At 38.0% G+C, this 25265-nt stretch overlaps 1 protein-coding gene across 1 annotated transcript in view; it reads left to right on the top strand.

The window, feature by feature from the left end:
- The first annotated feature begins 21827 nt into the window (after positions 1-21827).
- Positions 21828-25265, top strand: part of TES (testin LIM domain protein) — a 42200-nt gene continuing 38762 nt past the window's right edge. Inside the window, exon 1 of the mRNA XM_023513227.1 lies at positions 21828-21981. Coding sequence (XP_023368995.1) covers positions 21955-21981 — 27 coding nt within the window. The 5' untranslated portion in view covers positions 21828-21954. The remainder of the gene's footprint in view (positions 21982-25265) is intronic.

Here is a 25265-nt window from a genome sequence, read left to right as displayed (position 1 = left end):
CCACTCAGTATACCTGGGCATGTTTTCACAGCAAATGACTTCAACTGCATTATCAGATGCTTGACAAAGTCTCTGCAATTTCTGTGTCATCCTCATTTGCTTCTTCCACTTTATCAGCTGTTTCATGCACTTTTATGTTGGTCTATACTTCAGTCAGTAAGTCAGTATCCCTTGGAAAATGGCACTGGGTCAGGTTCCTTACAGGTTGCCACCTCATCATCCATTACAACAAAACCTTCAAAATCTACTCCTTTGAATTCTGCCATGGGAGTGGACTGTCTGGTAGAGTCAAAATATCATGCTTTTGGGTTGTGACAAATCCAAGTTTCCTTAAACACTTCTCTATCTTTTCTGGCTAAACTTCATAACAGAACTAATGCAGAGGACAACATCTAGAGCACGAACTGATGTAGCAGATGAAGTTGTTTCTACAGGTGGAGCACAAGTTTGTGTTTTAGGAATGACCCATTGCAGGAGCTGGGCTTGGTAGTGCATTTTAAGTGTTTTGATGAGGGCTGGGTAAAGAGGTTGTATTTTTGAAGTCATGTTTGGAGGCAGAGATTTCAGTGTCACACTTGTGAGATGATTCACTTACAGGTGGCCAGGACAGTTGTCTACTGTCAGTAGAACAGACGATTTCTTCTTTCTTATTTCTCAGTCAATACCCCTAACTCATTCCTCAAACAGGGCACCAGTCATCCATGTGCATTTGTTTGATCTCCAAGTGATGGGAAGATCTTTGAGCTTCAGGTTCTTGAATGCATGTGGCTTTGCCAATTTATCACTCACCACAGGCTTTATTTCTCTCCTGTTGAGCTAGAGCAAAGCAGAACTCCAAAACATTCTTTGGAAAGTTTTCTGCGCTTATATGCCTTCATGATGAGGCTCCTGTCAGGCATTGCCTTGAAAAAGAAACAGTGTTTAAGATACCATTTTTGAAGCCTCTCGCAAACTCCAGGAACTTTTTGACGAACTAATTTACAACTTCTACTGGAAATTCTTTGGATTCACCACACAACACTTTCTGGGAGGTCTTGTGTCATAGTTTAAACTTCTCAAGCCAATCACTTATGCTTGGAAATGGGCTATCCCAAATTCCTGTGTGATTTTTTAGCAATTTCTTGGAACATCAGCCCAGAGATTCAGGCATTAACTGCCCTGATTTGTTTGAACAATCTTAATGTGGTTTCACTGACTTAATAAGAGAAGTTTTCCATTTTTTCCTGTATAGGTCTCCACTTTCTTTACCATATCTATCAGAGTACTCATATTTACATTTTAAGTTGTTTCTAACTGCTGTCTTGATAACACCAAAATGTTCCACTGACTTCCTTTGGCTGCTACATTCCAGAAAATGTAGATGATTAACCTTTTCCTTCAATATCAGTTCTTTGAATTCTTTCCTTTTGGCCATGATCTCTCAATTAACTGTAAAATTTTTCAGTACTTATAGATGTATCTACAATTCAGACCAGTTCTTCACATTGAAAAAGTCTTCCACAATACATGATGAATAGTAAGATGTTAGCCATAATCCAATGCATAGTAATAAAACATGAAAAAAGAAGTTATACTAAAGAAAAAGTAATACAAGAAGCAAAGCCCATACCTCCTACCCCTCGCTGTACAGTGGACTCAACTTATAGAGGATAAATTAATATTATGTGTCACAGTCCAAGTGGTCAAGATACAAGTTGGTCAATATATAGAGGTCAGTCTTCCATTGAGTACATGTGGTACACACCCAGTCTATGAAAATTAGGTTAACTTAAAGAGGTGGTCAATGTAGGAAGATTATCAACTATGAAGGTTCTACTATATTTCAATTTTCAACCAAAAATTATGAGACATACAAAGAAACAGGGAGAATGGCCCATAAGCAAGGAGGGGAAAAGCAGTTAATAAAAATTCTCCTGAGGAAGTCCAGATATTCAATTTACTTGAAAAAGTCTTTAAAAAATCTCCTTAAGATATGTTAAAAGAACTAAAGCATACTATGCCTTAAGAAGTAAAAGAAGGGTGGCACCTGTGACTCAGTGAGTAGGGCACCAGCCCCATAGGGTGGCGGGTTCAAACACGGCCCTGGCCAAACTGCAACAAAAAATAGCCGGGCATTATGGTGGACACCTGTAGTCCCAGCTACTTGGGAGGCTGAGGCAAGAGAATCGCCTAAGCCCAAGAGTTGGAAGTTGCTGTGAGCTGTGACTCTATGGCACTCTACCAAGGGTAATAAAATGAGACTCTGTCTCTAAAAAAAAAAAAAAAAAAGGAGAAGTAAAAGAAGCATGAGAACAATGTCTTACCAAGTAGAGAGTATCAATAAAGAGACAGAAGTTATATTTTAAAAGAGAGAGACAAATACAATGACTAAACTGAAAAATTCACTAGAGCAGTTGAGGATTTTAGAAGGTAGAAGAAAGAAGCAGAGAATCTGAAGATAGGTATACTGAAATTATCCAATCTTAGGAACATGAAAAAAAAAAGAATGAAGAAAAATGAATGGAGTTACAAACATCACTAGGACAATACCATGTGCGCGCACACACACACATAATGGACATACCAAGAGGAAAGGAGAGAAAAAAGAAAGAATGTTTGAAGAAAAAATGGATGAAAACTCCCCCAATTTCATGAAAAACATAAAGTATACATACTCAGGAAGCTTAATAATCTCCAAGTTTGATAAACTCAAAGAAATCAACATCTAGACAGATTATAATCAGATTGCCCTAAGATAAAAAGACAAAGAGATAATCTTGAAAGCAGCAAAATAGAAAATCAATTCATCATGTAGTTGTGGGATCCTCAACAAGATTGAGCTGATTTCCCATCAGATACCCTAGAATCCGGGAGGCAGTATGATGGGCTATTCAACATGCTTGGGGGAAAAAAACTGTCAATGAAGAACTGTGTATTTTGCAAAGTACACTTCAAAAATGAAGAAGAAATTAAGATACTGCTAAGCAAAAAAAAAAAAAAAAAAATGAGGGATTTTGTTGCTAGCAGACCTTTCCTAAAAGAAACACTAAAGGAAGGCCTTAGAGGTGAAATGAAAGGATACTAGATAGTAATTTGAATCCACGCAAAGAAATAGGATTTATAAGGAAAACACATAAAATCTAAAAAGCAGTATAAATGTATTTTTTATATATAACCCTCTTATCTGACATAGGACAATAATTGTGAATCTTTGTTAATAGACGTATATTGCCCAAAGATATGCTAGGTTGTTCCAAACTAAGATTTTGATTGTAATCCCTAGAATAAAAATGTAATTCAAAGAATATAGTAAAGGAAAAAACAATGAATTAAAAAATAGTGTTAAGGTGGGCTTTTGTTTGCCGTTTCCATACCTTTTTTCTACGTGTCCTGCATCTTCTTTGTTCTTCTAGTCTTCCACTGCTGCCTTCTTCTGTGTTAAGTAGATATTTTTATTTTAAGTGGAAATAACAATAGGTTTCCACTATTTTTTAATTCATTGTTTTTTCCTTTACTATATTCTTTGAATTATATGAAATGTAACAGACATCTATCAAACATTCACCCCAACAACAGAATATATTAAATATATTCTTCTGAAGGCCACAGGGATCATCATGTAAATCCATGAAACAAGTCTCAGTAAATATAAAATGACTGAGATCATGCAATGTGTGTTCTCCAACTACAATGAAATGAAATTAGAAATTGACAATAGAAGGAAATTTGGAAAATTTACAAATGTATACAAATTAAACAACATGCTCCTAATTAATTGAGGGTTCCATCGTGGACATGGAAGTTGGTCAGTGTGCCATGAGCCTGAAGTCTGGAGCCAGAGTCAGGCAGGACCCAGAAAGTGCTACTGTGTTCAAGTCTCAAATATTTCCTAGATTTGTCTTTGTAAACAAGCTAACATTGAGTGACTTCCCAGATAAACTCTCAAACCTATTACAATCCAATCTTGTGCATCCATTGTTCCATTATTCTTTACTATCCAAACCAACTGCCCAGCCAGGTTTTATAACCTCAAAGTTTTATAAAACAGAATGTGCCTCCGCATTCTCTGTGCCTTGGCTATGCTGTTTTTTATTTTATTTAGAATGGCTGATCTCAACCCCCTGTACTTATTAAAACTCTATGTGAGACCATGCTTATGTAATGTTTTGAAAACTATAAAACAATATATAAATGTGAAGTACATTTACTGGAATTCACACCCTGCAAGAGGCACTTTATGTCCTCCTCCTTCCACAAAGACTTACTCAACCCCTCTAGCCTTCAGTGACTACTTTCTTCATTTTCTTTTCTATATTTTCTGCCTGTCTTTCTTCAGCTATTCTGGATTTTGTTAATCATTCTGTTTTTGTCACAGTATTTTTCATCCATGTATACATCCTAAAAAAAATAAATTTTTATTTTGCCTGTTTGTTAACTTCACAAAAACAATCAGATTATATTTATTCTTCTGTACTTAGTTCTTTTTTCTTCTTATCACAGGTCTGTTAGTTGACTAGATTTCTGTTGATCAGTTCTCTATTGTGGACACTTGGATATTCTCAAATCTTTTACCATCAAGATGCAGTGTTCTAGATAATAACACATCATTTGTTGTGTGTGCACGTATTTCTGTAGGATAAAGTCCTATGAGTGGGACTCTCAAAGGGGAAATATATTTGTAATTTTGAAAGACATTGCCACATTGCCCTTCATAAAGGATACACTACTTTGTACTCATACCAGTGATGGAGGAGTGTGTTTCCTCTCAGCCTCACTAAACTTAGATTTTTCTAAGAACGATCTTTTCCTGTCCGTTCCACTTTTTTCTTCTGATGGATTATTGATTCTTCTAAAAATAAATCTCTGGCATATTAATTCGTGGTAACTATTTTCCCATCTGGTTTGCCATTTGTCTTCCGCCTTTGCTTATGGTGATTTTGTACCAAAAGAAGGATTTTAAATGTAATGAGTATTGTCAGTTTTTAAATGGCTTCTGCCTTTTCAATCAAAATCAGAAAGCACTTTCCTAATCTAATTTTCTTAAGTTATCCTATGTTTTCTTCTAGTACTTAAATGATTTCATGTAAATCTTTGAGTTTCTATTAGTATATGATATAAGGAATGGAACTAACTATATTTTTTCTAAGTGGAACTTCCTACCTGTCTCAACCCAACATTGTATATAAATTTCAGCAATGCCTATGCACATAGCTGTAGTTAATTTACCTTAAATGTTGAATTCTAATGAGTGAATATAAACAACTTATCTTCTCTACTGATGAGTACTTTAGTTGTTCCAAATGTTTTGCCATTATGAATACAGCTAATATGAATACACTTATGTGTATAAAGCCTATAGCATTTACTATCACTCAGACCCTGCATTACTTGAACTTCTGTACTGCTATTTACCTCTGTCCTAATACTTACCCATTCTCTTCCCACTAGGACTAAGGAAGAGAATCTTACATCTTTAGGGTATATGCCACATAGACTTGGAGAGAAATAAGCTCTCAGTAGGAAATGAATTTAATTGAATTGAGTTGAATTAACTTGAATAGAATTAGTAGCCTATTGTGGGCCAAAAAAAAAATGCAATGGGAAATTAAAACTTATTTCCTGATAATTCACAAAAAAAGAGAACCAATAGGATAAAATAAATTGCATACCTATTGTGGCCATATCTATAGGATTTTATTTCTTGAGATTACAGAGAGAATTATCTTAAACAGAAGCAAACCAATTAATTCATCTGTCTTTGATACTCTTACAATTTCTTGAATACATATGCACACTAATAACAGCTTCTGTGACCTATCAAACACAGATGAAATATGATGGAAAATGTGTTTCACAATTTGCTTTTCACTGATCCAGAACGAACATGTTGGCCTTATTTGGCATATCTTTCACATCATTATTTTGACTAATCCATTTGTTTAAATGATAGGCATCTAGAGTTACTACATTCTCTTAGGGTAGAAGCAAATGTTATGTCTTTCAGAACACATTCCAGGCTAAGTTTTCATCCAGGGATTAAAAGCCCAAGTTTTAAGTGAACAAAATCTACGTGTCTTTCAGAACTATAATTGATGTTCCTCCTTACCCCAACTATTACAACAAGTGTTATACTAAAATAGTCACCAATAGGCGAGTTCTATCCCTTTTTAGGACTGATTCAACTTATGAAAAACAAGTTAATGGCTTTTGTTCACATTGAGCTTCCCAGAGACTCATATTTATATTATAGTTAAGAGACAATTTTAAAAGTACATTTTCACTGATCATAGCATATTAACCTCTGAAGAAATGGTATACCCAAGGAAAAGAAGTTTTCAGAATAAGATCTTGTGTAAACTTTTAAAGGAAACATATTAAATGATAATCTAATACATAATAAAATGTTTTATTATTATTTAATACTAAACTTGCCACTTTAGTATTTAGTAGTAATATCCCATTAAGACAAGGTTTTGTGTTGTAATTAATATAGAGCAAAAAATGTTGAGGGTTTTGAGTCTTACAGAAATAGCACATGACACTATGTTTCACACTTAAGCCAACTTCTCTTTTTTCCTGTACTAAAACACTGCCCGGGCTTCCTACTGGGAAAACCATAAGCACATCTTTCAGAAAATAATTTGCTGCAACAGTTAAAAGAGTGTAAGAATTATTGACATCTGTTTAAATTTGCATATTGCTGGTGGTTCTTTATTCCCAGAACAAATGTGTCCACAGCTAGTTTGGCTACTAAGTAAAACTTTTATTTATTTTTATTTTTTTATTAAGTCATTTGTACATAGATCATAAATACATTTATGCCACTATGGGATTCAATGTGTTGATTATTTGTACAAATTGGAGTGCTTACATCCTATTAATCAATATAACCTTCACCTCATTTACCCAATTACAGGATTAAGACATTTGTGTTCTACACCTGATAGATCCAACTTGTACTTGCAAAATGCTCCATAAGTGTAGTCCCCATATCAACCCTCCCTGTATCGACCCACCCCCCTCCCTTCCCCTCTCTCTCCCCTTCCCTCCTTCATCCTGGCTATAGTTGTGTTTCATTTTTATATGCAAGTGTGAGTGATTGTAAATTGGTTTCACAGTAGTACTGAGTACATTGGATTTCTTTTTCCATTTCTGAGATACTTTACTAAGAAGAATATTGAGTAAAACTTTTAAAAACCCCATTGCTTATTTCCTAAAAAGTATCTTTCTACCCAGGGAGCATGCTGCCATAGATAGTCATTCCACAAATATCACTCAGCACTCACTGCATTTGCCCACAAGGAAATATTTGTTTTAAAAATGACGTGAAATTCTCATTCCAACAAAGATTCTTAGCTGATTACCTCAATACACTCCAGTGCTATTATGTCTCATACTTTTTACAATCCTGTCTTTTACATCACATTGTTTTAGCTTGCCTGGAAAAGTAGTGAGGATATTCTTAGCATTATTGTTAAAATTTAACATTCACTTATGGGAAAACAGACTATATCTTTACTCTCTGCTTTTTAATCATTTCTAAATTTATCCAACATATCAAAAGGGATTATTCTTTGCTCTGGATTTAGGCTAAAAATAAGTCTTACTATATTTTGGTATGATAGTATCAAGTTTTCTCAATCAAAACATACATTAAAAAAAATTGCCTCTAGAATAGGAAATGAGTATTTTGTGCCAGTAATGGCCTTAAGATTATAAAGGACAGAGTGGATAATAACACCTCATGAATCTTTAGTTTAATGAGAAAACTCAGTTAATCACAGATCATTCCCAAGGTTTTTCAAACTTGAATTTATAAAGAAAAGACCTCTGTTGTCTGGTTATAGAAGAGGTGACCTGGAACTGTCTGTAGCCCTGTCCCCCATGACATGGACAAGCTGTTCTGAGAGAATGGATCTGGAGTTCTGCTAGGAAGACCGAGACATTCTAATGGTATTCAAATAGCTCTTTAGTTATCCAGAGAGTAGTTCCAACCACACTTTTCTCAGTATAATGTGAAGCCAATAAAACCCTAGCTGGCTTAAACTAGTTCAAATTGTCCCTGTCATATGCAACTAGATAACAGCAGGACATTCAGATGCCATCACCGAAAATGGGGTTTGACAACTTAAAACATGGTTCTGTTTGAAGTGGGAGACCAGGAGGAGATAGCAATCCTTTGAAAATGATATCAAGGGAGTCAGTTAAATCTCTTTCCAGTTTTCTATTAGGACACAGGCCATATACACAAAAGCTGCTACTTAAGAGGATTTCATAGCAAATGTCAGGGTATTGGAGGGTGTAGTGACTTCTTGCAGCCTTTAATAAGTTACAAGACTGAGATAAGCTAGAATCTCAGCTGACTCATCAGAAAGAAGAGAGTCCTTCAGGATGGATCAATAATTTTAACAGAAGCCCCTTCTGGCTGTGGTCAGAAATCCATGGTGAAAGTCAAAAAAATCCTGTGTTCCTACTGAATTACAAAAGCTGAACACCTTGCCCTGCACTAAATACAGCGTGTGGGCTTAGAGTCATTTTTTCAGAAGCAGTCATAAAAATGGGGAAGGTTTACTTTCATGATTTATCAAATTACAGTCATATATCACTTGATGATGGAGATTATGTTCTCAGCTGTGATGTTAGGCAATTTTGTCATAGTGTGAACACCATGGGGTGCACTTACATAGCTGGTAATGCCTACTACACCACCTTGGCTACATGGTATACATATATTACAAGCCCTACAACATGCTACTGTACTGAGGACTGTACGCAACTGTACCACAGTGGTCAGTAAGTATTTCTGTATCCAAACACATCTAAGCATTGAAAAGGTACATTAAATATACAGTATGAAAGTTTTAAAATGGTACACGTGTATAGGGCTTTTGTCACCAGTGGTGCTTGCAGCACTGAAAGTTGCTCTGAGTCCGTGAGTGAGAGGAAAGTGAATGTGAAGGCCTGGGACATCACTGTACACTGTGGTAGACTTCATAAACACTGTACACTTCGGCTAAAATAATTAAATTTAGCTTACTGCAACTTTTTACTTTATAAACTTTTCAACTTTTTAAAAAACTTTTTGACGCTTTTGTTGTAAATACATTCTACGGCTATGCAAAAATATTTACTTTCTTTATATCCTTATTCTATAAGATTTTTCTATTTTTAATTCTGAACTTTTTTAAAAAAAAAAAAAAAGCTAAGAGACAAACACACACATTAGCCGAGGCCCACACAGGGTCAGGTTCATCACTACCACTATCTTCCATCTCCACATCTTGGCCCACTGTCGGGGAGGGATTAAGATGCATGTACTATCATCTCCTATGATAACCATCACTCTATGAGACTGTTTCATAGTTAACTTCTTTTTCTAAGTAGGAGTAATACGTGATGATAAAATAATGATAAAAATATAGTATTATAAATACGTAAACCAGTAACAGATACTGCTTTACCAGTATTATGTCCTGTACATAACTGCATGTGCTATAGTTTAATAGAACTGGCGGCAGTAGGCTTGTTTTCAGCAGCAGCACCACAAACACCAGCATTGCATTGCACTACTAAATCACAAGGGCCACAACACCACCAGGCGCTAGAAATGTTTTGGCTCCCACTATGATCACCATCATAGATGTGGTGAGTCACTGACCCAAATGTCACTATGTAGCACATAACTGCAGCTCCTACATACTCCCTGCTTTACTCCTTCTTTCAAATTTTCAAAACATAGTCACTTGGAATCAGCCCAGGACAGGGTGAAGTTTTCCATTGTCTCTCATTGTCCAAGACAATGACTTCAATTTAAATAGGTATTTAAATCAGAGATAAACAGAGACCTAAACCTATTGCTAAGAGATTGAAAACTAGGGCTTGGTCTAGAGCAGCGGTTCCAAACCTGTGGGTCATGACCCCCAAGATCCCTTCACAGGCGTCGCCTAAGACCATCGGAAAACATATATTATGATTCATAAGAGTTGCAAAATTACAGTATGAAGTAGCAACAAAAATAATTTTATGGGTGGGGGGAGGTCACCACAACATGAGGAACTGTATTAAAGGGTATTAGGAAGGTTGAAACCACTGGTCTAGAGATACAAAGATTTTACTTGACAAGAGTCACAGGTTGTATTTTCCAAAGGTAGCCACACAACTGTCTCCCATGCCACATTCTCACCATGTGATACTGTTACCCTTCCTATTGCATAGTTTGGTCTATGTCCTCTTGATCCCGAGTGGACATCTGTGACTCCCTCAACCAAGAGTTTAGTGCAAGTGATGAATGAGATTTATCAGGCTAGTTCAGAAAAATGCCAGACACTTCCACCTTGCTCTCCTGGGACATGCAAACTTAGAACCCAGCTGCCATCCTGGGAGGAAGTTCAAACTGGCTCATGAGGAAAAAACACATGCAGCAGCCAGGTACAGAGACGCACGCTGATAGTTCTGGTCAATCACCAGCGTATACCCAATATACAGAGATAACGTCTAGGAGAGGCTGGCCCCCAGCCAATGGACTAAGTCATTCCAGGCTTGAAGACTTCCAGCGAAAGGCCCATACATCAAGGAAAAAACTGCCATACTGTGTTCTATCCTAATTCTCAACCTACACGGTTTCTATGCCTGCTTAACAGAGCTGATTTATGCTACTGACTTTGAAATGGTTTGTCACAAAGCAATAAATACTTCTATAATTTGGGGTACTAGAAGTAGGGTGCTACAAAAAAAAAGCTAAAATGTGTGACATTAATGTGTGGCATTAGCCTTAGGCAGAAGTGAGAGGAAACTCAAAGAGCCCTGAAAATACTATTTTAAAAGTCTAAACAAATTCTAAGAGAGTTAGCAAAAGCTAAGGTCCTCGGGGAGGCTGTCAGTGAAAATTTAAAGGAAAATTATGGCAAACGTGGCTAGAAGCTGGAATAAAGGAAACAATTGTCATGTAGTGGTAGAAACTCTGCCAAGATTATTGTCTGCAATAAAGTAGAAAATACAAAATGTACCTAAGAACTTGATGACTGCAGAATATTAAAAGTGCTACCTATTTATTCTTGCTGCCTGTGATAAAATGTGAGAGGAGAGATAAACTAAAGAATTCTTGTTAAATAAAAAGAGACTGATACTTATCAGGTCTAAAATAAATCTATTTCTTATACCCAGAATTTTTATATGGCAAATGGATTCTAAATTAAAAAGTAAGAAATGATTTCTTGGTCATGATGACATCCAGGATGATAGTTAAAATCTTTTGTTAATGACACTGGAATTTTGTCTTCAGTATGTTCTTGGTCTGGGTGATTTGAAGAATGAATCCACAGACCACAGATCAGTGGTAAGACAGGATTTATTTTATAGAAAAAAATACAAAACACCAAAGCTCCTGGCAAAGAGCAACAACCCAAGTGGGGGCAGGGAGAAGCTCTCTCTCTGGGCTCTTTGTCCAGGAGTAGACATAGTCTCATGGGTCCTTTGTAATTGTAGTAGGCCAGGACTTGGTAAGAAATGAATGGATACAGTCCTTTCCACTAGGGCAAGGTGAATGAATGCATTAAACAATGGATACAGTCCCTTTCATTCCCAGGCCTAGGAAACTTATATGAAGTTGACCAGGCCTAGGAAATGGGAGGTTCCCAGTTCAGCCCCAAGTGCAAGGGGAGGGAGACACTAAGGCACTGGTGTCTCTACAACAGTTGTCTAGCCCCTCTGGCTACTGGAGCCTCCTGCTGCCTCCCCACACCCTCCAAGCAGCTGGTTCCCCTGCCAGCTGCTGCCTCACCAACACCACCAGGGCGGAAGTGGCAGTTTCACCACTCAGCTCCACCTAGCTGGCTGGAGCACCACCCATCCTGTATCATTAAGACTTCAGATATACATAACACAGTGATCCTGACTCTTATGTAACCTTTCAGACAGACAGAAGACCCCCTTAGGAATCTTAAAATTGTACCTCATGGATGTCACACATTTAAGAGAAGGGTTTCTAATAATATTAAATGTGTTTTCCCATCAATGTCTCACACTGAGGGCATAAAATAGAGAAAGAATAATCTCAAAGAGACTTGTTGGTGTGGGTTTGACTTAACAGAATGGATAATACCCTGATACATAAGAAACTCACAAGTTTTTTAAAATAATTGTAAGAGCTTAAACTAAAAGGGACAGAGTCAGTACAGTTCCTTCAATAGTCCCTTTAAATTTCCGACTTTGCAGGCAGGACTCATGTTAAAAGAATAACTCAGATACAAGATGGAGTACTTTTGGTGGAAAAGGAAGAATGCCTCATAGAGTGGAACCTAGAGCCAGGAAGAACAGTGCTTAAGGAGCAAGAATAAGCCCCAGTCAAGACAGTGACAAACATCCCTGGCTGGGTTTCAGAATTACCATGGAACAGTGACTATTGTGTGCTTTGTGTTTTACTTGTATTTGAAAAGGATGTTGTATAGCAGGTATTCTGGAACTGTCTCACCATATGTTGAGAGTGTGTGTGTGTGTGTTTGTGTCTGTGTGTGGAGCGGGGGGAGAGGCAGTTAACTTGTCCCTTTAGTTCAGAGATTTTCAGATGAGGAGGGATGGTACTCAAACATTTGCAATAAAACACACCTGGGGAGCATCATCCACATGTAGATTTGATTTCAGTGACAGATACTACACTTTGAGCTGTAAAGATCTGAAGATCTAGAGGATGGAGTCATTACATTAGGCATGTGGAAACAATGTGAGTTTCTGTTTCCCTGGAGAAGGTGGCAAAAGATTATATTTTCCAAAGCAGATCACAACCATATCTCTCATTCCACATACTTTTCTGAAATTGCTACTTTGACACTCGTTCAGGTGGGGTCTCCTCCCCTTAAACTCGAGCAGATCTTTGTGACTATCTCAAATTATAGAACCTGATGGAAGTGACCCTACATGACTTTGAAAACTGGTTCATAAAAATGTCATGAATTCCACTCTACTCTGTTGGGACATTTTCTTTTGAAATCCAGTCACCATGTTGTAAAAAAAAATCCAGGCATCTCATAGAAGCCTAGCTGGAGAGGAAACTGAATTCCCAACTGACAGCCAGCATTACTTTGCCAATCAAGTGAAGCTATGGGACAGTACCCCCACTTAGGCAATCTTCTATCCAGCAGAGACAAGGTTTCCCTGCCATTCCTGCCCACTGTTCACTCCAAATCTGTGAACAAAACAAATAGTTTTTTGTTGCTTAAATCTACTAAGTTTTAGGATGTTTTGTTATACAACAATAGATAATAAATTTCTGGCATCGTGTAAAGTAAGTGGTTCTCAATTGGGATGACTTTGCTCCCCTCAATACATTTGGCAATGTATAGAGACATTTTTGGTTGACACAGCTGGAGTGGGCACTATTGGCTAGAGAGTTTGGGGCCAAGGATGCTATATACATTCAGTAATAACAGGTCAGCTCCTCACAACAAAGATTATCTTGTCCAAATTGTTATTAGTGTCATGGTTGAGGAAAAATGATTTAAGAGTCCCCTCCTTCAAAAAAAAAAAAAAAACCCAAATGATAGACAAATGGTTAAGTCTTGACCCTGGCAAAAGAAGCCTATAGCTCAGTTCCGTTACAGTATCCCAAAAGCCCAATCCTCCAAAAGGATACTCTTATGGTAGGACAGCTCTCCAGGATAAAAATCTCAAATAATTACTCTCTGCAAGGTCATCGTAAGGGACAAAGTAAGGAAGCACCTCCCAGAAGTAAGAATTCAGTGTATCCAAACTAGAAGACTGAAAACTAACTCCACTGACAGGAAAGTTAGTTCCTAAATTCCTAATCCTCCAGGATACAATATTAGTCATTGAACAATCTGAGAAATAACTGATTGCTTCTCCTTTCTTCCAAGAAGGAGTTTTATTATAGCCACTTTGTTTTCTGTTCCCCCAAACAAAAGCAGATTCATCTGTAGTGGTTTTAATAGTGTATCCCACAAAACTGATATCTACTCAGAACTTTAGAATGTGATTTTATTTGGAAATAAGGGCCTGCAGGTCAAAGTGGATTAAGCTAGGCCTAAATACAATAACTGGTGTCTTTTTTAAGAGAAAAGAGAGGGAGATTCAGACACAGACGCACACAAGGAGAGGATGGCCAAAACTGAAGTGATATAGCTACAAGCCAAAGAATGCTGAAGATTGCCAACAAACACACTTCTTTCCAGAAGCTGGAAAGAAGCATGGAAGAACTCTTTCCTAGAGCTTACAGAGGGACCATGACTCTTTTCTTTTTCATATGATTTTCTATTAAGGAACCTGGACCATTTGATCTGTAGTTTCCCACAGTCCGCATCTTGATAATTTGGTATCCTTGCTGCAGTTCAGCATGTTCTTCTGTCTGTGGTACTTCCTGCCAACTGGCAACAGAATAGAGACTAGATCAGATTCAGGTGTTACACCTTTGGTAGCCCCATAGGAGTTCTTTGGCACACAACATCTGTTTGTCTCATTTTATGATGGTAGTAGTCAATGATACTGTTTTTTATTCATGAAATGGTGATATTCTATATATATATTTTGAGACAGAGTCTCACTCTATTTCATGAGGCTAGAGTGTTATGGCATCAGCCTAGCTCATAGTAACCTCAAACTCCTGGGTTCAAAGCAATTGTCCTGTTTCAGTGTCTCCAATATATGGAGAGGTTCCAGTCATGACGCCCAGTCAAATTTTCTATTTCTAGTAGAGATGATGTCTTGCTCTTGCTCAGGTGATCTAGAACTTGTGAGCTTAAGTCATCCTCCTGCTGCAGTCTCCTGGAGTGCTAGAATTACAGGCATGAGCCACCATGTCTGGCGAATTCTTTATTTATCAGCTGGAATACTTATATAAATAGGCACGTTCTCTATAATATTTGATTATCCAGTAGTATAGTTCATATTGGAAAAGCAAAATAAATCCTTGATTCTTTCCCTTCATTTACTAACTTTTTAGATAATTAGTTAGATTCCTGCCATTCTCTAACGATGGCCAGTACTGGTTTTCAAAAACATCATTATGAATTTACAAGTTTAACATATTTGGTAAGCTTCAATCTGCTGTAATTGAAGCTAAAGTGGACCCATTTGATGCCAGTGAAAGACAATTCAAGCTGGCTTCTGATTTCTTTTGATATAATCCCAGTAGTTTTCATACCTTCCTTGTCCTAAGATATGTTCTAGGCTCATCTTGTACATTTTCTGCTCTACATTTAGAATTGTCCATTTTTTCCATGAAGTTCTGGATTTCCTTCAGTGAAAAAGATTACTTCAAGATCACAATCACGGCGCTAGGGATAGTCATTGCTACTAGGTTACTCATTTTTTTAGGCCTTTTCTGTTGATAGAGCTAGTAAATATAGACAGAGATAGATGATGATGATGATATTGATGAAGATAGATAACAGACAGAGTCAAATTCACAACTATTTTAGTTTCAGGATTTTAGTTTAACCTTTTCTTCTTCCATACCTAGAATCCCAGTTCTCAAGGTCACAGAGGATGATAAAATTAGAGGACCCCAATCACTCATTTGTTATACTTCACCTTACACGTGTAAAAGCAGATTAATAATGATGTCATCTAATTTTCTATGCTTTATAAGTCACATTCTTTATAATATAGATACACAAAGAATCCCCCCCCATTCTTTAAATCTCAGTAATTTTACTAGAATAGTCGCGATGTCAGTTATTCGGAATTGATATTCTCAGGCATAGAATATCTTTCAGTATCTAATGTTAACTCATTTTCTTTTTAAACACAGGAAAGTCTTCTTGAATTGGGATTTGTTTTTTTCTTTAGTTTGGTAGTTCTCCCGGGACTCCCATTATCCACATATTCAATCTTTTAATTCTATTTCCATATTTGTAACTTTCTTTAGAATAAAGTTTTTTCTCTTTTACCTTCTATTTCCATTATGTATTATCAGTTTTTCCCCTTGCATTTTTACCTTAGTCTTCATTTTATTCATTTCCAATTCTTTCCTGAGTTCTGTCACCTCTCTTCTGAGTTTTTCTAACTCTCATTTGTGTAATTCTTTACATGATTTAACTTTTTAATGTCCTTTAGCTTATAGCTTTGTTTTGCTTTGAGGGCACATCTTTCTGATGCTCTTCAATTACCTGTAAAGATGTTATTCTGTTCCTCTATCTCTTTTATTCTCATGACACCTTTGTGTGGAATTTGACCTTGATTATTTACTGTTGCTAATTTTCACATGACACTAGTTTTCCTGAACTTTACAGTGAGGAGGGGCCCTGAAACTCTTGTCCAACGGTAGAGAGCTCCATCCTCCCTTGCTTTTATGAAGAGCTAAAACAAACAAACAAACAAACAAACAAAAAACACAGCAGTGTTTTTAGGCTTTCCTGACACTGTTCCCCTCTCTGGCTGCTGAGCACTTGCTGTGTGGTCAGTGTGCCTGAGAAGACAAATTTAAAATTTTTGTTCATTTAATCTACTTAAAATTTAAATAAAAATAATTAAACTTTACATAACCACACATGGTAGTGGCTACCATTTGATGGCACTCCCTTAGACTTCTACTTTCTGGTGTCTCTTCTGCCCCACGCTGCTCAATTTTTATTTTTCTAGGATCTCTGGAGGGTCTGTTTTAAGATAACACAAGGGCTAGATGGCCTCAGTCTCTTCAATCTTTCCTTTTTACTTTTTCAGCTGCTATTACAAAACTGGCTTGAAATGCTGGAGAATGTTCTAGTCCTCTTATCCATCCATCAGACTCTATTCTATCACCCCCTTTTCCCCTCAAAACATAATTACTTATTCATACGTGACTTGTGGCTTTGGATGGTTTGTTCTCACCTCTCATGTTTTGGAATTTATGGAGCTACATTGTATTGGTTTTATTATAAAAGTTGTTCTTAGGCTTTTGATTATGCTAAATAGTTGATTTGGGTTTTTTAATTTTTTCAATGTGGGTTTTCAGCAAGATTAAAAATTACACCTCATTTCCCTAAGATGCTTTACACACACACACATATATATATATATATATTTTTTTTTTTTTTTTTTTTGAGACAGAGCCCAAGCTGAGCCCCTGGGTAGAGTGCCATGGCTTCACTGCTCACAGCAACCTTCAACTCCTAGGCTCAAGCGAGTCTCCAGCCTCTGCCTCCCAAGTAGCTGGGACCACAGACGCCCACCACAACGCTCAGCTATTTTTTTGGTTGCAGCCATTATTGTTGTTTGGCAGGCCTAGGCTGGATTCAAACCTGCCACCTTAGGTGTATGTGGCTGGCGCCTTAGCCGCTTGAGCCACAGGCGCCAAGCCTACAAATATATTTTTAAATAAAATTTTTCCACTAAGAAATGTAATGATTCTAGAATATTTTTAAAACGAAGAGAGGAGAGAGAAATCCCTGTGGACCCACCAATCAAAGACAAACCACTGTTGACATTTAGTGTATTTCCTTCACGTCTCTTTTCTGTGTATCTTATTTCTGTATACTTGTCAGCATATTGTATATACAATTCTATATTATATTTTGCTCTATTCTATAATTGTTTCCTGTTATAAAAATTCCAAAGTATCATGTTCAGTAACTCTGCTACATCTATCATGTGGCTCATGCATTGTTTACTTATAAAAACCTCCCAAGTTTGGCCAATTAAATAAAATTACAGGTAATAGTTTGGTATGCAATATGTTGGTACCTGTTTTTTATAAAAATATCCCTAAAGAGCAAACTGTAATCTTATGCTAGCTGTTAATGAGTAGTAATAGCTAGGTGAGGCTCACACAGGAGCTCCTATGACAGTGTTTATAAATAATTAACTTTTCTGAAGAGGACCCCTGGGAACACGTTAATAATGGAAGGAACAAGGGTAGTTATCTTTATCTTGAAATTTTATCTCATCTAGTATATAAAACGTTCCAGTAACTCTTTGCCCTGGTGTTTATAGTCTGTTACTCTGTGTGTGTTCATATGTACATATGTAGGTATGTTTATGTATGTGCACATATGTGCCTGGGTATAGGGGAATTACTGGTGTTCAGCCCAGAAGTTTTAGGGTAGGAAACCTTATCCTTTCCTTCTTCAAGAGTCAATCAAGGTCAATATTTTCTGCCTCTTTAACAATATTGACAATTCTTTTAACCTTCCATACCCACTAGCATTGCCTTATTTTGATCCTCATCATATTACATGTGGGCTATAGCTAGTATTTCCTAACCAATCTTCTTTTATTTTGACTTGTCTCATTCATTATTCAACTACATTCCTCACAATAAAAGAAACATCTACAACTTTCTGCCCCAATGGGCTTTCTGAAATGTAAACTATTTTTGAAATATTCAGTAGTTCTCAAATGTCCACAAAAAATTAACCTCCTGCTCTTACCTACTGACCTTCTTCCTTATTTCCTTATAATACCTGGAAGACAAATAGATGTCTTTGTGGGGGTAGTTCCACAACTCTTATTAATCTCCTTCTGTGGGATCTTCCCTACCTATAAGTTTGGAATCAGTCTCTTGTGTTGTCTTATGTGCCTCTGAATTGGCACCAGCTGCAGATGATTAGACGTCCAGCTTTCCCAAGCTTGGTTAATGGGAATCTTTCTTTTGGAGGAGTTGGAACCCCAATGAGCTCAGATTGTACAGAAAAATGGCAAGTCTGCAAAGGGAAAGAACTAAAGTTGATACAGGTAGAGCAGTAAGATGAAAGACCATGTGGCCTCAGGGAAGGAGTAGCTCTCTTGGCTCCAGATGTTATCCAGTACCTGATCTGCTCCAAGATGCATTCTGGTCCTTGAGTTTTGTAAAACATCGCTGTATTCTCAAAACAAAATACCTATTTTTTTGTTTATTAAACTAGCTCAAGAGGTTCATGTGCATTACAATGTTTAACTAAGACATGGACTCATCTTTCAAGACGCAGCAAAGGTTGTTCTTCCCTAAAGATATCACAAACACCAATATCACCCTCTCCTTGACCCTCATTTGTGCCTCCCTCTACCTGCAACACTTCATTGCTCTTACATGCCTGTCACCTCATACCAATCTGTGAACTACTTAAGAGCAAAGGAAATGTCTTATGTATGTTTACATCTCTCCAGTGACCATTACAGTACAGGGTATATAAATGTTTAACACATTTACCTCATCAGAGATTGTAATTTGATAGCCTGGAGCATGATTTTAACCTGAGCAAATATTTTGTTTGGCCCACACAAAGAACTTTTTTAGTGTGAAGTGTGGGTGCGTGTGCGTGTGTAAAATCTAGTATTTTTACTTTACTAAGGATAAATTTAGCTCCTAAGAACATTCCTTACTATTATACAATCTAGTGTTTTAATTTCCTCTCTATTTGACTGAAACATTAGAGTTGGCCATTTATTTGGTCAATGTTAAGAATCTTTTGGAGGAGCTAAGCCAAAGGGGGACTAAAGCAGTCTGGTAGGCACAAAGGGAGATAGGATGAGACACAATTGTGAAGTAACTCTACCAAAAATGTCTTCCCAAGGTCAACAACGATCTCCTTTATGTTAACTCTGATGGGCATTTGACCTTTCTCCACAATTTGGCATTGTTGACTAATTCTTCCTTGACTTTTCTCCCTTGCTTGCTGGGAATTGACTACTAATTTTTTTTTTTTTTGTACCCTCCAACCATCCCTTATTTCCTTCATATGCTCAGCCTTGTTCACTTGCTGACTTTATACCCTCCTCTTCTATTTTACTATCTCTCAGGTAGATCTTATAATTTCCAGCCATGCCTTTTAATTATTTATGTACGTAGAATATTGACCGGTAAATCATTATTCTGGCCCAGGTGTCATCTTTAAGATTTATATTTGGACATTCCACTTCAATATCCCAATATCAAACTCAATATATTAAAACTGTATCCTTTACCTCTACCTTTCTCCTCAGAGAAAGCACACCAGAACAAAACCCTGTCCCCATCCTATATTTTCTCTTTTCCTGAACCATCCACAGAGGTGATGAAGCTGGAAATATGTGTGCCAGCTTTTATTACTCCATCACCAACTACATCAAGTCATCAAATTGTCCCATTTCTACCTCCTTAAAAACTCTAACTTGATACTAGAATAAGTGAATAAGGATTTGCAACCTAATTCTCCTAAACTTAACACTTATCTCAATTTTATTTTCTATGACTAATGTATAAATAATTTTCTACAGTTGGCACAGTGATGATTCCAGATAAAAATTACTGAATTTCAATTTCCATCCTTGCCAGTGATACACAAAGTTGTGCTGGGAGGCTTGGGAGGAAAGAAAGGGGGAAAGGCAGAAGTTTATGGATTAAAAAAAAAAAATGCTTTCAGATCCTTTTCTTAGTGTCATCTCTGCTACCTCAGCAAATAATAGCCCCAAATTTATGTTATAACATTTATTTGATGCCTATTTAAACTGCTTCACTGGACATTTTACATCTGTTAAACTTTTTTATAAAGACACAAAATTGCCTTGGCATAGCTAGACTTCATGTTCATGAGAGCTTACATGTGGCAAACTCTGCAGCAACTCCAATCTTCCAGGATAGTTTGGAAAAATGAGAAGGAAAAATTTCACAACAATTGAGAAAAAAAGTTCATGACCTATTTTGGTCATTCCATTTTTAGTTATTAATAGGATAAGGGAAACATGCTCATTATATATCACTGTTCCATTAAACAATGTTATCAAATAATAAAGTAACCTAAGGGTTGAAAGTGTTGGTAAAATGAATTTTTGGTGTTTTTCACTACCGAATTTCCAGATGCAAAGTAGAGAGACATCTGGACCTGAATATCTACATTTCTGTGGAATTTTTTTGTTGGTTCACTTTTTTTTTTTTTAATAGATACAGATTAGGTCACCCACTGTCTAGCCGTTACCATTGTTTTCCATAACCACATACTGAAGGATGCTGTTCTTTTTCTTTAGTCAAAATGCTGTGTTTCTGCTCCAGTACATGCTATAGACCTTGCAAGCTAAGACGACAGGCTGCTCCTACACCTCTGATGCACTCCTAGGATCCCTTCCAGATCCACCAATCTAAAGATATTCATTGCAATTGCTTCTGAATGAAAGAATGAAATAAACTCAGCTCTGCTGCTCCAGTGTTGCTGTCCTACCTGTAAAACTATACTTCATCAAAGCGGGAGACACACCAGCGACCTAGCACCATTTCGCACAGCAGAGGAAAGGGAAAGCGATCTATTGCCAAAGAAATGACACAACTTGTTTCTGAAGTGGTTCACATCATCCTCACTTTTGAACAATCCAATGCTCAGAAAACAAGACAAATCTCCACTGATGTTAAGGATGTGAAGTAAAGTTCCTTGCTCGTGTCTGGGACGATGGAGAAAAGTAACTGAGAAAGGGCATCTCCACACTGCAATAGTGAAATTAAGATCCAAAGCCCATCGCCGGAATCCCTAACCATCTCCACAATCTCTTGTTTTACTCTTTGCCCTGAAAATAAACTAAGTTAATATTGTGACGACTACCTCCTTTAACTTGAACCAAAGGTCCTGGGAAAACACAGGTACAAACTGTCAACATGGAAAGGGCTGTGCCCCACCTTCTGCTGTAACCAGGCTGAAGCCCGCCACGTCCTCAGGAGCTGGTCCGCAGACACCCGGAGCATCCTCCACGGTCCAGACCTGGGCCGCACAGCCCGCTCCGCAGGGCGCCGCCCCAGACGCGGCCCCGCCCCTCACCTTGCCAGCGCCGCGCTCCGGGCGCTAAGGTGCGTGCGGCGCTCGGTGATTGGTGGAGGCCGGCGTTGCCCGGCCTCCATTGGCTGCGTGGGCCTCTTTGTTCCTGGTCCCCGCCGCAGGCCCGCCGCAGCCCAGTGGGCAGCGGAAGTTCGACGGCGCCGGATGAGTGGCCGCAGCCCCGGCGCCGTAGCCCCACAGGTTCCTCCTTCACTTTCCACAGTGGAACCGGAGACGAGCGGAGCCTGAACGTGAGATCCCAGGCAGAAGGAGGGAAGACCCCCTGACAAACATGGACGTGGAAACCAAAATTAAGAAGGTAGGAGGGCGCTGGCGGCGCTCAGCGGCCGCTTCACCTGCACGGGTCCTGGGGTGCGCCGCGTGGGAACCCTCCGGCGGGTGGGGCGCGCGGGCCGTCCGACGCGAACTCGGCTTGGGGTCCCCAGTGTCCCGAGCCCAGGTTCCCGTTCCTCTGGGTAGAGGAGATGCCAGGTGGTCCCACCAACTCGCGAAACCCCGGAGCGACAGAGTCGGGAGCGCGAGCGCGGACAGGCGCGGAAGACTTTCCGGCCGGGTCACTAAGTCCCAACGGCTGGAGGTGTTTGAAAGTTTCCTGAAGATGTTTTAGCTGCTCCTATGCCTCTTAAAAAAAAAAAAAAGAAAGAAAGAAAGAAAGAAAGAAAGAAAGAAAGAAAGAAGAATAAAATTAGAGCGAGTTCGGGAGAGACGATGACAATTTTTCCTAACTCAGGAAGTTCAACTTTATTAAGCCTGTGTGGTTTAGGCGCAGAGATGTGGCTTTGACAGCCCTCACCTCCTCCCTTTCCTGCTTGGCTGCCCAAGGCCCTCTAAAAGTGAGTGATGATTTAATGCGTTTCCTTTGCACCCGCAGGCTGGTGATAACTCCTAATGTGATGGCCTTTTTTTTTTTTTTTTTGTCATTCATTACTTGACTGCCAAAGCACTGCCTCTCTCTTAGGGAGTTATCTCTCAAAGGAAGCATTCTCCTTGCTTGGCAGCAAGCCCCAGAGAGTGATTGTCACCCTTGCTTCAGCGGAGGGAGGCGTTTCCAGCCTGACTGCTCCCTCCCAGTCATCTGGACTGACAGCCCCACCTGAGCCCACTTGCTGGTTATGGGGGGCCTTGTGTCGCCTGGGAGAAAGGGGTGTGGACCACACTATGACTCAGAAGAAATCCTGATGTCACATTCCAGTGTAAAGTTCTGTGTGAAAGGTCTTGTTCCAGAGAATTACTCATGTTTACTTTATGGTAAATTTGAGTTAGCTGTCCTTTATCAAATAGGGAAGTTTTGCAGAGAGGGGAGAGAGAGAAGTTAATCTTCTCTTGGCCATTTGTGGTTTGAAATACTATTTTGTCTTTTAAAGATAGAGTCTCTGAATTGAGAATCCAGTTTATTTTATGCCCAGAATTGAATTTTTTAATATATGCAAATGCCAAGTATTAGATTAGGAAGTTGTGGACACATAAAAACTTGAAATGAGAAAAAAGTTTCTTCCTCCCTTACGGCTAAAGCTAGCAAGCGCTCAAAAGGGAATCCAATAACAGGAAAGCATAAATTCTAAGAGTAACCTGATTGCTTTCTATTCTCTTCCCATTTGGTTTCTTTCTTTCTTTTTTTTTTTTTTTAATGACACTAGTATTTTTGGTTAATCTTGTTTGTTGCCGGGAAATCATTTTACAAATTAGTCTTGTATTGATGAACACTGCACTCATGTTTACTTGAAAGATCAAAATTAAGAACTACAATTTTGTACTTGTCAGAAATTGGGGGGGGTCGTCTTCTCCCGGTTTATAAGTGTTCATCTCAACTACTTTGTAAAAGTCAACATCTTTTAGGACAGAGGGGAACGAAGAGGCAAAGCACAGGATTTTTAGGGCCACCACACTATTGTCTGTGATACTGTAACGATAGATACGTCACATTATACATTTGTCAAAATTTGCTGAATGTACACCAAGAGTATAAACTCTGTACTTTGGTGATAATGATGTGTGGTTGTGTTCCATCAGTTGTAACAAATGTGCTGCTCTCATGGGGGATGTTTGCAGTAGGGGAGGCTGTGAGTGTCAGGATTCATGGGAACATTGTACTTTCTGCTCCGTTTTGCTGTGAGCCTAAAACTTCTTTAAAACAAGAAAGACTACTTAAAAGGAAAAAAAAAATCAACATCTAAATGTGTTTCTGGAACAATTTGAGGCAAGTAGTAATTCTGAGGGGGAAAGTCCAAAATTAAGATTTATATGTGCTTGCAAGGGAAAAATCTAGACATTATTTATAAATAATTTTGTTAGAGTTTCAAAATGTGGATTATGATGAACAATGCTCTTGACCTTTGGCATACTTTGCTTCTCCACTCCCTCTACTTTAAAAAGTTATCTTTTGAAATAAGGATATTAATCTCTGTAATTCTTTCTTTCTCCATCTCTGCTCCCCTAAAAGGATTCTATAAAGTAAAAGCTTTTATAGATAATTCCATCATGTTAACAAATCCCTGTTTCACTACCTCATCTTCACTGGTGATTCTTAGGACAAAGTCCTCAGCTAGTAAATTGGAGACCATTAAAACACCCCAGAGTTGTTAAGTTTGACTACTGTTGGTATCTTCTCTGGCTTTGTAGGACCCTGATGTTCTGTGGATTGACTAAAAGTTTCCCAGTACTAAAGAGTTTAGAGATCTCAAGAATACATTTTATAGTCTTAGTCATAATCTCAAAAATAAATTTATATTACTTTTAGAAATTGTTTTATAACACACCGAAAGAAGGAGACATTATAGGATTGTCTCTTAATTTACAGGCAGAACCTTCTTACCCTGTTTTGATACCTAGATAGTTTTTAAGTCTCCTGTCTTTTTTGAGTTAGGTATACAAGAAAAGTAATGATTTGGCTGTACCTTGAAAAAAGGAGGTTGGAAGTTGGAACAAAGACAGGACCATTTAAGTGAAACTTATTTGAGTTCTGTGTTAAGACACATGACATTTTCTTTCCTTCTAAAATGCTTACATTGTTGACTTCATAAGGAATTTTTCCCAGATGAACAATGTTATTTTTCTAGCCATTAACATTTCATGTAAAAACAAAGTGGGTTGTCCTTATTACATAATAACTCAGACGGATGATGCTATTATAGAATTCTTGGTTCATAAAAGGAGAACTTGTCCACATCATTTGTACAAATTGGGATTAATTACCAGTTAAAACCTACTATCGCAAGGGGGTTTTATAATTACATTTTGCTCTATTTTGTTTTGTTTGAAGTAAGCAAGCTGTTGCTAGGATGTTGGAGCTAGTTTGATTATACAGAGTTTTTGTTTTAATAATAATTTAGAACAGAACTTGACTTTTATGTTCTTGCCCTGTCTTCTGAGTTACACATCTAGACCTTTTCCTTGTATCTCAAGTCTCTCTTGGTAATTGACTTTGTTTTAAGAAGAGTAGATATCTGCTTGGAAAAAACAATGGTCTTTGAGAAGCAGAAACGGAGTCTCATTTTGTGGTGAATGGTAAATCATGGCACACAGCCAGCTGTTCTCTTTCCTTTTTGTGTTATTCTTCCATGAGAGTAGCCTTTTTTTTTTTTT

This window comes from Otolemur garnettii, unplaced genomic scaffold, assembly GCF_000181295.1.
Source record: "Otolemur garnettii isolate 467f Iridium unplaced genomic scaffold, OtoGar3 scaffold00037, whole genome shotgun sequence".
NCBI classification, from domain to species: Eukaryota; Metazoa; Chordata; class Mammalia; order Primates; family Galagidae; genus Otolemur; species Otolemur garnettii.
Note: the sequence above shows the minus strand (reverse complement) of the source record. Positions and strands in the feature narration are given on the sequence as shown.